This window comes from Halichoerus grypus, chromosome 7 (assembly GCF_964656455.1).
Source record: "Halichoerus grypus chromosome 7, mHalGry1.hap1.1, whole genome shotgun sequence".
NCBI classification, from domain to species: Eukaryota; Metazoa; Chordata; class Mammalia; order Carnivora; family Phocidae; genus Halichoerus; species Halichoerus grypus.
This window is the reverse complement of record NC_135718.1, coordinates 24,607,138-24,620,876: the sequence shown is the minus strand read 5'-3', so window position 1 is coordinate 24,620,876 and position 13,739 is coordinate 24,607,138. Positions and strand designations below refer to the sequence as shown.

At 40.6% G+C, this 13,739-nt stretch overlaps 1 protein-coding gene and 1 long non-coding RNA gene across 3 annotated transcripts in view; one reads left to right on the top strand and one right to left on the bottom strand.

The window, feature by feature from the left end:
- The window catches only part of CFAP58 (cilia and flagella associated protein 58), an 86,896-nt gene that overhangs the window by 11,514 nt on the left and 61,643 nt on the right, over positions 1–13,739 (top strand). Inside the window, exons 6-8 of the mRNA XM_036077167.2 lie at positions 59–218; positions 4,032–4,114; positions 7,470–7,661. Coding sequence (XP_035933060.2) covers positions 59–218; positions 4,032–4,114; positions 7,470–7,661 — 435 coding nt within the window. The remainder of the gene's footprint in view (positions 1–58; positions 219–4,031; positions 4,115–7,469; positions 7,662–13,739) is intronic.
- LOC144382449 (uncharacterized) lies at positions 8,920–12,425 on the bottom strand. 2 transcript variants are annotated; one of them, XR_013449434.1, is made up of 3 exons: positions 12,287–12,425; positions 11,830–11,892; positions 8,920–9,050 (listed from the first exon to the last, which is right to left on the bottom strand). It is a non-coding gene; the product is annotated as an uncharacterized LOC144382449 (long non-coding RNA). The 2 variants fall into 2 exon arrangements; XR_013449433.1 differs by lacking the exon at positions 8,920–9,050 and adding an exon at positions 11,022–11,353.

Below are 13,739 nucleotides of genomic sequence, written 5' to 3'. Positions count from 1 at the left end.
AAGTCATTGGTCCTTTATTTACTGAGTGTCCTGGTTAATGCTCTCTCATTAATTACAGGCCAAAGAGGAAGAAGTCCATCAGATGCGGCTTGACATTGGGAAGCTCAACAAAATCAGAGAACAAATCCATAAGAAATTGCACCAGATTGAGGATCAAAAGTCAGAAGTGGAACAGAACAAGGAAACTCTAAAAAATCAGATCTTGGGATTAGAGAGAGGTAAACCAGGAACCATTTGCACTTTGTTTTATTCCTTCGTAAACATTTCATTGATGACTAATGTCATTTGGTAACCCAGGGCTCTGTGCGTACAAACACAAACCATGCCAAATGTAATCAGTAAAAACAACTTTCAAGCTGGTAAGCAGCCAATATGTAGGGGACATCATTTTGAATATCTTAAACTTTCTTACCTTAAAAAATTCTTCAACAGACTATATTGGCACAATTTTAATCCAGCCAAAAGTATTGCTCCATACTTGTCACTGGACTAAATAACATATGTACTCTTAGGTCTTGGTTCTACATGACCTTCTGCTTTAGTCCCTTTTCTCATGGAAGATAGGGTATAAACTAAAATGAACGTCCCCCACTAACAGTATTTGGGACAAGAATCAGTGGGGCAAAAATAAAAGGCTCCTAAATTCTTTTCTCTGTTAGTCCTTTACCATGTGGTGGACACTTGTTTTACCAGCTATCACATTGCCCTGTGGAGGAAAAATTTAAGTGCCATGGAAGGCCATTATAGCACAGAAAAACCATTAAGGATACAAACTAGGGAGTCATGTCTACCTGGGTTCGGATCCCGCCTTCACTGTATTTACTGTTGCGGGAGGAGATGAGCTAATACACATTGTGGCTAGTACCTAACACAGAGTAAATGCTTACTAAATGGCATCTATTATTATCCAGGCTTATTACTATTTATATAAGTAGTAAGATAGAATGCCATCTCATTCTGAAAAAGAATAGAATTGAAAATAGGATTTACTAGTCAAATTTGGTGTGGCAGAAACAGCTCCGGACTCAGAGACGGAGGATCCGGGTTTGAATTTAACTACACCAGAGTATGTGAGGCAGGAATAGGTTGTCGACCTTACGTGCGCTACTGTGAGTTTGTAGGTCACCGAATGAGGCAACATACGTAACAGCATAAAAACATACATCGCCTCACTAAAAGTTAGGTAAAACCTAAATCTCTAGGTAAGGTTATCAGAAATCCAGTTGGCCCTGCACAACATGTGTTTGAACTGTGTGGGTCCACTTATATGTGGATTTTTTTCGATAAATACAGTACAGATAAATGTATTTTCTCTTCTTTATGATTTTCTTAATACCATTTTCTTTTCTCTAGCTTACTTTATTGTAAGAATATAGTGTAGAATACATATAACATACAGAAGATGTGTTAGTTGATTGTTTCTGTTATCAGTAAAGCTTCTGGTCAACAGTAGGCTATTGGTAGTTAAGTTTTGGGGGAGTCAGAGTTATATGTGGATTTCAACTTCGTGGGGGATTGGCATCCCTAACTTCCATGTTGTTCAATGGTCAACTGTGTGTGTTGTGTAAGCCTTTGAACAGTGCAGATATTTTTCCCTCTAAGACATCAGGAAATAATCTTTTGTTGAGGTACAGTTGTGGCTTGAGAATTTCTCCATTCCTTCAATAGACTGAGTACCTACTATGTGCAGGCACTAAGGTTGGCTTTGGGTGCATGGAGGTCCCTGCCCTCAGAATGCTTACAGTCTTGCATGAGTTTACAATCTAATGTCTTCAGTGACAGGAAGAAAAACGGAATTACTAGATCATATTTTGTAACTGGTTTAGTGAATTTCAAAACACTCCCACATTTAAATTTCTGTATTTTTGCTTGCAATAGTTCTGAAAAAAATTATTCATTCAGTGTTGGACCTAATTCTTCATTCTTAAATCATGTTTACAGAATTCATCATGCTCTCTCCTCTGGTTATTTTATAGATCTCGTTAACATCATTATTTCTTCTTAGGGACCTCTTCCTTTTGATGTGCCTGATCAAAGAGTGGCATTGGACATAATAGTTAGGAGCACAAGTCCTCCATGTGTTATGATTTGCTATCACAAAACCCAAGGAACTAACAATAAACTACCAGAACTAATGAGAGTTCACTGGGGTGACAGGTTATAAAATAAATATATACACATCGATAGCTTCCTCTCGTACAAAGAATTGGTTAGAATATATGATGGAAAAACCCCTTTTCACAGTAGCAACTAAAGTAATAAGATATCTATAAATAAAGTTACCGGGATATCTGCAAGACATGTATATAAAACATGCTACAGAATTCTATTGAGGGGTATAAAGTAAGAAGACTTGAAAAATAGATATACAAAGTTCCTGGAGGAGAAAGCGCAATATGATAAGGATATAAATCTGCCTAAATTAATCTATACATTTAATATTTCCAATAAAAATTTCAGTAAGTTATATTGTTGGGACTTGAGAACTGATTCTAGAGTTCGTCCAGAAGAATAGACAGGTGACAATGGCCATAAAATTCTGGAAAAGAGGAGTGATGAGGGAGCACTTGCTTTACTAGGTGTTTAATATTATAAAGCTTCAGTAATCAAAGAGTGTAGTGAAAATGCCTGATAAAACAGATCAATGGAAGAGATTGGAAAAGGCACAAAAAGACCCAAGGTTATCATCAAGATCAAGGTGTTATTTCACACCAGCGTGCAGTATGGATTGTTGAGAAGATGGTAGCATGACAATAAGTTATTTTTTGGGAAAAAAAAGTTAATACCAGATGTGGAAACCAGAAAGCCAAGATCTAGAAGATTTAATGAAATAAAAGCTGAGGGTTGTTTTTTTTTTTTTTTTACTGTATCAAAGTTTCTCTATATAAAGGCAAATTGACCAAAATATTGCCAAAGAGTTAGTATTTTTGTTATATATAAAGAGTTCTTACAAATCCACAAAAAGGATAAACAATTCATGAGAAAAATGGGCATAGGGCAAGTGTGGGCAATTTTAAAAACAGAAATACAAGTAAATGGTGATTAAACATGAAAAAGTAGTCAACTTTACTACTAATCAAAGAGATGTAAACTAAATACAGACATAGGGTTTTAATAATCTATTGGATTGTCAAAGAGATCAAAGAGCATGATACCCAGTGGTGGTTTGGGTGTGGATTTAAACTGCTATCAGTTTTCTGGAGCAAAATTTGACAGTAGGAGAGAAATGCCTTTTTTTTTTTTTTTTAATCGCCTTCGATCCAGGACTTCCTATTCTAGAGTAACAAATGAATAAGAACTTTCACAGATATATGGCTTATAATTGCAAATAAATAAGTAAAGTGGAAGCAATTTAAATGTTAAGGTGGGGGATTGGTGAAATAAATTATGCATTTTCGTATAGTGAAATATCACAGAGCCATTAAAATTCTGTTGTAGATGCCTATTTATAATATAGAGAGGCATTTATTTTATGTTAGTTAATTATAAAAGCAAGCTACAAAATAGTATGTGTTGTATAATTCACTTTTGTGTATATATATAGGAATGTGTGTATATCTGTATTTTTATACACACACATATTTGCATAGGAAAAAGTCTGGAAAGAGACCTATCAAAATCCTAAGTAGATTCTGCTTGACTTGAATTTTTTTCCCTTTTGTTCATTTTGGATGTCTCATTTGTTTCTGTCTTCCTAATTACTTGTATAATTAAAAAGATTTAAAAAGAGCAAGGACTTTTGGAGTCAGAGAAACCATGCTCCAGCCTCAGCCCTGTCACCTCTCGGTCGCAGATGGGTGGCATGTGGCTTAATCCTGCTGAGACTCAGTTTCCATGTGTTCAGTGGGACAGGAGACCTCCTTCACTGAGTTATAATAGATAATATATAGATCATGGAACACTCAATAAATAGGAGTTTTATAGCTGCAGATAAACGTGTAAAGCCGTTTCTGTGTCGCATTGGCTTTGGCCTTGGCAGATTCTTTCTTGGGTCGGCTCCATATTTCTTCTTCTTCTCCTTGGCCATTTAGAGGTGGAGGCTTCAAAGAAACAAGCAGAACTTGATAAGAAAGCAATGGATGAGCTTCTGAGAGAAAGGGACATATTAAATAAGGTGAGTGTGTTCCCATAGCCCTGGGAAATAAATGTCTTTCTCTAACGCTATGATATCTGCCTCTAACCCGTTGTGCTGGGGAAAGAAAACTCTGAAGCGAACAAAAGTAGATCAGAAATAAATCATCGTGGTCAGTTTTCTTCCAAGCTGCCGGGCGCAGTCCACCATCCGCGGGCTGAGAACTGAAACTGCATTATCACTTGTGAGCAAGAAGGGACTTTGGGGAATTATCATATAAACGAACAGGAGATTTAAGAGCGTTTTGTGGATTCTGATTCTCTTGCTGGTGTGTTATTTGGTATCCTAAGCGGTTGATCAAAATTTCTGAATTTAATATCTATAATCTGCAACTTTTGCTAATCCAGAAGATACAAATGAATGCTAATACAATTTTAGCTTCGAGGAGTTTGGTATAAGAAAGGCCAGTTGATGCCATAAAACTTCCCGCCATCTTTTGGGGACTGTTGTAGGTTTTTGTTTTTGTTTTCAGCCTTTATATCTCCTAGTCTTTGAGCTCAGTCTGGTCCAAGGCTGAGGGAGGGGTTGCAGGAGCTTGAGGCCTAGAAAGCTTCCAATCAAGGGAGGACACCTACCCCTACCCCTTTCCTCTCCAAACCAGTTTAGAGGATTCCTTCCGTTGACAGTCACTCTTAGGAGGTTAACTAGTTCCAAGGATTTAGGGTAAACTTTCCTGCTCAGGGATTTCCTCCAGGGAGGAAAAATCAAAGGGCCAGGTGGAGAGTGGGGAGGCTGCTTCCAGAGCAGTGTATGGCTTTAGGCCCAGACAGTCATCTCATCAAGTAGGAACAGCTTATATTTTTTTTACTCCAACTTTCATTATTTCTTTTGGCTTCCCAGAATTGAACAAATATTGACAAAATAGACCACTCTGGAAGCTTAAAGAAGACTATTTAAGGGATCTCAGGAAATAGGAGTTTACCTACCTTTACATGCTGAGCGCTCCTTAGAAAATCGTTGTTTTTTGGATGATCCTGGAAACTGTTCCTTTATTCAATAAATTTGCACATGCAAACAATGTTGTTGGATTTAGATTTTTTTTTTAAGATTTTATTTATTTATTTGACAGAGAGAGAGACAGCGAGAGAGGGAACACAAGCAGGAGGAGTGGGAGAGGGAGAAGCAGGCTTTCCGCGGAGCAGGGAGCCCGATGCGGGGCTCGATCCCAGGACCCTGGGATCATGACCTGAGCCGAAGGCAGACGCTTAATGACTGAGCCACCAAGGCGCCCCTAGATTTAGATTTTTAAACGTGTTTTTAAGACATGCATTTAACCCATTTATATTTTATGTATACTGATAGACAACCAATAGATCTTCTGCCACAATAGGACATGTAGCACAACATTAATTTCACATTTATTTGTTTGATTTGACTAACGTCAGTTCCTCTTCCAAGGCAGGGTATACTTTTTTTTTTCCTTTCTGCCCAGTGTGCATCCTTCCTTAGAGCCTCGCACAGCACCCAACCCTCTGCAACCTTTACTAATAATGCATTCTTTCCCCACTGATTTGAAATGCCCCTTTCATTGAATGAATGAGTGACATGTTTTTGCCAGGCAGCAGTGTTAATATATTTTCGTTTTTCAGTGTCATGTTAAAGTGGCTTTATCTTTTATAGAGTGGATGTTTAATTCAATGCTTGAAAGTCAAGTTGACCTTTTCTTTTTTCTGCATCATCACCCAACTGAGGTGTAGTGTGTTTATATTCTAGTGGTTTTCGGACCTGGCTGCAGGTCCGTACTGCTTAGAGATTTGGGAAGGGACCACCAGGTGCCTTGTGGGACCCAAGGATACAGCTGGGCCTCGGGAACTGATAGGAAGCTGACCTGACATTCTTGGGACACACAGAAAGCCACTGGATTTCTGCCATCACTGGATTTCCTGCTGAGTTTTTGCTTTCGTTCCTCTCTTTTGGGGAAGAATGCCTCCCTGTTTCCCAGTCTGTTTGGCAAAAAAATGGCTATCACCAATAGCTCCCAAGTTTATGTCCTCTATTGAATTGCAGAAAGCTAAAGGCCCTATTTCAAAAGTCCCTGGTCCGTTCCCCTATGGCCGGAGATGTGAACCCTCTTGCATGAGCTCAGCTGCAACAACTATTGACTCCTCGTTTTTGGGGCACAACCTGGCTTCTTGGGCAGCCAGTCCTAGGAATTTCCATTGCAGCAGCCGAAATCACTCGTGCAGTGTTAAAAAAAGAATGTTGGCCCGCGTGTCCCCTCCCAGATCCACTGAATCGGAATCTCTGGCGTTGGGACACAGGCATCTGCATTTTTTAAGAAACTGGGTTAGTTGTTGTGTTATTGTGGTAAGATACACAAAAGACAGAATTTACTGTGAGTGCCCTTGAGTACATTTGGGGTGTCGTGCACCTATCACGGCGCTCTAGCTACAGAACATTCTCATCACTCCAAATGGAACCCTTGCACCTGTAAGGCAGTTACTCCCCCCCCCCCCCCCCCCCCCCGCCGCATTCCCCACTTCTCCCAGCCCTAGAGAAACTGCTTTCTTCCTCTGTGGATTTGACTATTTTGGATATTTATATAACTGGAATCCCGTTATACGTGACCTCTTATGTGTGGCCTCTTTCACTCAGAATAATGTTTTCAGGTTTCAACCATGCTGTAGCCTGTATCGGGACTTTGTTCCTTTTTGTGGCTGATGAATATTCCACTGTGTGGATATACCACATTTTGATGACCTGTTTCGTCCACTGATGGACATTTGGGTTGTTTCCCCCTTTTGGCTTTTGTGACGGACGAGTGCTGTTGTGAACATTCATGTACAAATTCTGGTTTGAACATCTGTTTTCAGTTCTTCTGGGTGTATGTACTCAGGAGTGAAATTGTTGGATCATATGTTAATTCTAGATATTTGCATTTTCAACGAGTTGATTTTATTTTACTTTGTAGTCAAAGCCCTGTTATGTGATTAGGTTCAATTGCTCTAAGCTCACAGGAACAAGGCCAGAGCTGGGATGGGGTTTACCTTTGGGGTTGGCCGGCCCTGGACCCAAATCCTGGCTCTGCCACTCCCCTGTTGTATGAACTTGTAGGCAAGCACCTTAACTTCTGAGTGTCAGTTTCTTACCCTTAAAATGGGAGCAAAATAGTGCTCACTTCCTTGGGATGTTGTGGTCACTTAGTGTACTTATGTACGTGTTTGCCTTGTGCAAAATTAACATAGTAAGCTCTAAATAAGCTGTAGAGAATATGATTATCTTTATTCACCCAAAAAACAATGTATGTAATTATTTTAGGGATGAAATGGGGGTAAATTTATCCAAAAATCCCCACACATTTTGAGTAACGTGACTGCTCTGTTGTCCTTATTTTTAGAATATGCTTAAGGCGGTCAGTGCGACCCAGAAACAGATAGACCTGGTAAAGCTCCATGAGCAAGCCAAGAGGAACCTGGAGGAAGAAATCCAGAACTACAAGGATGAGGCTCAGAAGCAGAGAAAGATCATCTTTCAGCTGGAAAAGGAGCGAGATCGGTACATCAATGAAGCCAGTGACCTGACCCAAAAGGTAAAGTCACTCCTCGAGGATGTGGGTGGAGTACAAGCACATTCTTTCTGATGGTCACACACTGTGGCAAAGAGGATTTCTTCAGATTTGAGCTGGTGGTTTGCATGAGAATTTAAGAGGAATGATGTTGATAGAAGAAAAGCTGTCCCAGGGCTGATCTGGGTCAAACTGTGAAATGGAGAAGGCCAATGCTTCGGGGGTCTCCGTTTCTCCTTCGAGGCCCCTCCCCTGTTACCCTGCTGTGCAGTTTCCCTGGGTTGGACGCTTGGGTTGGGGGTGGGGGGTGCTGTCAGCATCACCATCTCTGCACCCTTTGTTCTCACCCCCCACCTCTGTCCCTGAAACCCTTGTCCCCTCAGACGGAGGATTCCAACTAGTTGTTAGGAGAAAGGCATCTAATTAAATGGCCTCAAATTAAGATGTGACTCCTGGCATCAGGTAAATGTTCACACATTCAAAGGGCATTTTATTTTCCAGCTATTGTGAACCTGAAACCTCACCAGTGGTAGAAATTCACACATTTGAGTAGCTAAGTCCCAGATCTCTACTTCCTGTAAACCGTGGAGGAGGGAGGGTGCTCACGGCAGCGTCTTGAAGAACGACTTCAGGGATTTCAAATCTACTTTAACCAGTTGTCTTAGCACATTGCCAGCATTAAGCAGCAGTGGGTGGACTGTGCTGTCTTCAGTGCGTTCCCAGATGGTGTAGAGCAGGGGGTTTCACGAGGGGGGTTTCATGGTGCAGGAAGGGGCGTTGGGGAATGGAGTAAAGTTTTAAGTATGAGGCTGAGAAGAGGGTTTTGGAGAAAAGACTCGTTTAACGAGACTCCCCCCCTCCCCCCACCCGGCAAAATGTTATCTGCTCTGCAGTGTAAGCCTGTCTTTCATCTCTTCAGTGAAATCTACAGTGTTTACCAGTGCTCTTGCGTGTTTACGTTTTGTTTTGTTTTGTTTTGGAGTGGAATCTCAGTGAAGATGACAAGGAGGACAGCCAACATTTGAATTATAAACATTAAGAAGGTGGGAAACAAGCTTTGCTTTAGGAAATCAGCTTCTTCTCGCTTAGACTAAATAAATGCTGAGCAGATGTTTGTAGAACCTAAGTTTGGAGGAACACGAATGCATATGCTCATTTTAGCCCAGGCTGGACGCCTCTTCCTTGTAAAAGACCCCCCCACCCCCACCCCATGATTCTTAGAGCCCTGATTGAGGGCCATTGGAATGCAGTGTGTTTCTCTTCTGACTTAATCATCTTACAAGCACCGTTGATTGATTTCCTGACTCTCAGAAAACCAATGGTCAGTTCGGGAACTCGTATCCTCCAATCGTATTCTCCAGCCTGGGCTAGCCCATCAGGCCCCGCATCAGGCTCCGCGTCCGTCAGCTTCAGCTGTAACAAATAACCCTCACATTTCAGTGGTTTATAGCAACAAAGATTCATTTTTAGCTCAAATCAAAGGCGTTTGTGGGTCAGCTGCTGCCCTGCTTCGTGTCCTCTTCACTCCAAGCTGATTCTGTTGGGATGTGCTGGCCTCTTTCAGAGCGAAAACAGTGTAATGGTGGACCTTGTGATGCTCTCAGAGCTTCTGCTGGGGAGGGAAGGGCACAGGCCTTGTCCGCTCATATTCCCTTGGCCAAAGCAAGTCACATGACCAAGCCCAACATCCCTGGGTAGGAGTATAATCCTCCTAAGGGAGAGGCGCTGTTTGGTGAGACGGGAAATATATCTGAACATATCATCTGTTGCAACTTTCTGCTTCACCTACCTGATAATCAGTCTCTCTCCACCCCTGGCTGCCATCACACTATCAAAGTTAACTGTTAAAAATTCCAGTGTGATCTTGGTATCACTCCTGGCCTTACAAACCTCTGTCACTTCTCAGTAACCTGGGCCAGTGCTTTCTAACCTTTTTTTGCATCCTTAGCACATGTAGAAAATAATATGTCTATAGCCCTTGGGAATAAGGGGGAAACTGTTCAGGGCTGGAGGGGACTAACCTAGGGATGCTAGCTGCTTGATCCCACCTGGGAGAGGGAGTCAGTATTTTGGTACATACCTGTAACCCACGCAAGACAAAGCAGTTGGTTTACTGTGATTTATGGGACAGAGTCCAAGCTCTTTGTTCTCCCTGGGAAGTCCTTCCTTCCCCTCTCTGCCTGGAAAACTCCTTTTATCCTTCAATACTCTGCTCAAATGCTCATCTCTGGGCTCAAGCCTGCTCTGACTCTCTCCTTTTGGATTTGTTGGTATCTCTGGAATGGCACTTATCATCCTGTAGAGTAATTACTTTCTTTGCACATTTGTTTTTCCTACTTTACAGTGAGCTCTTGGGAACAAGGATTTTATCTCATTCATTTCTTCATTTCCAGTGTGCTGGTAAATAGTAGGCACCAATAAAGTGTTTGTTAAACAAATGGATAGATGATGAGTGATAAAAAGGATGCTATCACTGATTTTAATATAGGATTATTTATTTTTCTGTTTCCTTGTGAAAGTGTAGAGGTACCAAGTTTTGCTGGTAACTGTTTTTCATAATTCTTTTTTTTTTTTAAAGATTTTATTTATTTATTTATTTGAGAGAGAGAGAATGAGAGAGAGCACATGAGAGGAGTTAGGGTCAGAGGGAGAAGCAGACTCCCTGCCGAGCAGGGAGCCCGATGCAGGACTCGATCCAGGGACTCCGGGATCATGACCTGAGCCGAAGGCAGTCGCTTAACCAACTGAGCCACCCAGGCGGCCCTGTTTTTCATAATTCTAATGTTTAACTTCACAAGATTATATAATGTATCACTAAATCATTTAAGCACAAGTTCGTAACAAATTATCAACTGCAATTTTTCTATTTCTTATCAGTTGCTACAGCAACTTGGGTCATCTCTGGACTTCTTTTTTAAAAATATTTTATTTATTTATTTGACAGAGAGAGAGAGAGAGACAGAGAGCAAGCACAAGCAGGGGGAGTGGAAGGCAGAGGGAGAGGGAGAAGCAGGCTTCCTGCCGAGCAGGGAGCCTGATGAGGGGCTTGATCCCAGGACCCTAGGATCATGATCTGAGCTAAAGGCAGCCGCTTAACTGACTGAGCCACCCAGGCACCCCTTTTTTTTTCTTTCTTAAAGATTTTATTTATTTATTTTAGAGAGAGAGAGAGTGTATGTGTGAGCAGGGGGAGGGGCAGAAGGAGAGGGAAAGAGAGAATCTCAAGCTGACTCTGCAGAGCCCAACACAGGTCTCATTCTCACGACCCTGAGATCATGACCTGAGCTGAAATCAAGAGTCTGATGCTTAACTAACTAAGCCACCCAGGCACCCCTGGACTTCTTTTTTTTTTCTTTTAATTTTATTTTATTATGTTATGTTAGTCACCATACAATACATCATTAGTTTTTGATGCAGTGAACCTCTTATTAAGGACCTGCATGTCCTTAATACATATAAGAAATATGCCCCTCCCATATTTCTTTCTTTTCTGCTACATACATACACACACACACACACACACGCGCACACACACACACACACACCTCATTCTCACAAATAGAACATTCCCTTTCATGCGTTCTATTTCTAGGGAGTTGACAACTGATATCAGGGGCTGGGGATAATGTCACGAAACTGATGTTTTCATCAACTTCTGGAGTGAGAATACTTTGTTCCAAGTTTTAACCGAGCAATTTCTTTTGTAAGAACTCAATCTATGGAAAAATAAGAAATGCAAAGAGTTTTATAAAAGGATATTCTTTAAAATAAATTGTGCTACACTTATCTGATACAATATTATGTGCCATTAAAATCACGTGTTTGAAAAATATTTTTTAAAATGGGGTACGTGTTCACAATATGAATCTGATAAAAACAGAATGCAAAATTACTTATATGGTTTGCCCTAGTTTTATCGCTATGCATAGAAGGATTGGTATTCGATTTTGAGCTCCTCATATTATTTCCTAAATAGGTACCAAATATTTCTTGAAAGAATGAATGGAAAGTGTAATTAGAGATCTGAATTAACCACTCAAAGACATACTTTAGGTATTTATGTTAAATTCTTCTTCGTTAATGTATTTGTCATTATGGGTCTTCCCCCATTTTAAATTCATCTGAAACATGTTGCCATAATGGACAATCTTATCGGAATTATCCTCAGTAAGTTTAGCTGTGAGTGACTTACGGCGTGGTCTCTTCTGCCTTCTGGGCTGCAAAAACAGTGTCAACATTTGCCTTCTGGTTCTTCCTGAGAAAGAAAGGTGAAATCTTAGATACTGAAAGCCCTACATTACATTTTATTAATTTAACTTGGCATTTGCAAACGAGAAAGATCCTTTTCTGTGCCAGAATTGGATGGCTTTTATGTGCTTGTCTCAGTCAACACTTGCCATACTAATGCTGCATAATACACAACCACCAAATCTCACTGGCATGCAGAAATAAGCACTTTTTTTTTTAAAAAGATTTTACTTATTTATATGAAAGAAAGTGCAAGAGAGAGTGCAAATGGTGAGGAGGGGGAGAGGGAGAGAAAAAGGGGGAAAGAGACTCTGGGGCTCAATCCCAGGACCCCAAGATCACGACCTGAGCCGAGGGCAGACGCTTAACCAACTGAGCCACCCAGGCGCCCCAGCACTTACTTCTCACACATCTGCAGTTGAGTGGGACTCAGGTGGTCTAGGTTAGGCTTGCCTGCACTTGGCTGGAGGCTGTGAGTTGGGTCTGGTTTTGCTCTACATGTTTCTGATCCTCCAGGATGCATGGTGTTCTCATGGAGAAAGAAAGGAAAGCAACCACACAAGCACATTTCCTGGCTCTCTCCTCTGACATCCCATTGGCAGTGGCAAGTCACATGTCCACGCCCAACAGCAAGGGGAAGACTCTTCCCATGGAAGTGGTAGGGACAGGGAGAGGGAGTGAATATTTGCAGAACCATAAGATAATCTAGTAGAGTGATTCAGCGCTTTTTATCCTCATACTTTCCTCCTCTGCTGGGCTCTAACTTTTAGTTAAATTGAGAGGCATCAGGAATGGCATTATAAGTTGCGGTCCACCGTATTTACTCAACTTTTGTAAATTCCGGTTAAAACCATTCCTGGTTAATCATTAAATCTGTGGCACGTGTTGCACATTATGCACTTGGCTTATTTTAGAACCCCTCCTTTCTCATTCTAAATATTAAACTTTTGGCCTTTGCCTTTCCAGACATTTTATAAATGTCAAAAACATTCTTTCATAATGAATCCTTACCTCCATGTTCCTTAGCTCTCTGCTTCTTTGCTTATAACAGTGTCAAGCAAAACTCTCCTAGACAAAGCTTCCATAAAAGGAATAACAATGTGCTTTCAAGGGCTTGCAAGTGAGTGAGGAAAGCAAAAGTTGATCAAAGAAATATTGTTGACTGAGTAGGTACTTCATGATGAAATGAAACTCCTGTTTCTTTGGTTATACAGAGCATCTTTCATAGACAAATTATAAGCTTTTTGTGTTGTTATAAAATTAGTGTACTAGGTATTACTATTTTCCTGCAAAACAGAATTTGATCCATAGAAAAATCAAATTTATTTTTGTTAAGTACTAGTATTATTTAACATGACAGAATATTAACCTATTATGATAATCTATTATTTATTAAATGATTAAATTATGATCTGCTAGGTACTAATATGATGGTACAAATACATGTATTTTCTCACTTAAATCCTCATAATAGCCCTCTGAGGTAGATATGATTATATCCTTCATTTTATAATATAATGTAACATGTTATTTATTATTTTTTAAAAGATTTTATTTATTTATTTGACAGAGAGAGCGTGAGACAGCGATTGCATAAGCAGGGGGAGCGGCAGGCAGAGGGAGAGGGAGAAGGAGGCTCCCCACTGAGCAGGGAGCCCCAATGTAATAAGTTATTAAGAACAGAAACATAGAGGCGCCTGGCTGGCTCGGTCAGTAGAGCGTGTGACTCTTGATCTCGGAGTCGTGAATTTGAGCTCTGTGTTGGGTGGAGAGCTTACTTAAAAAAATAAAATCTTAAAAAACACCCCAGAAGCACAGATATGCCTCTCTAAATTTAAGGTAGAGAATAAAATA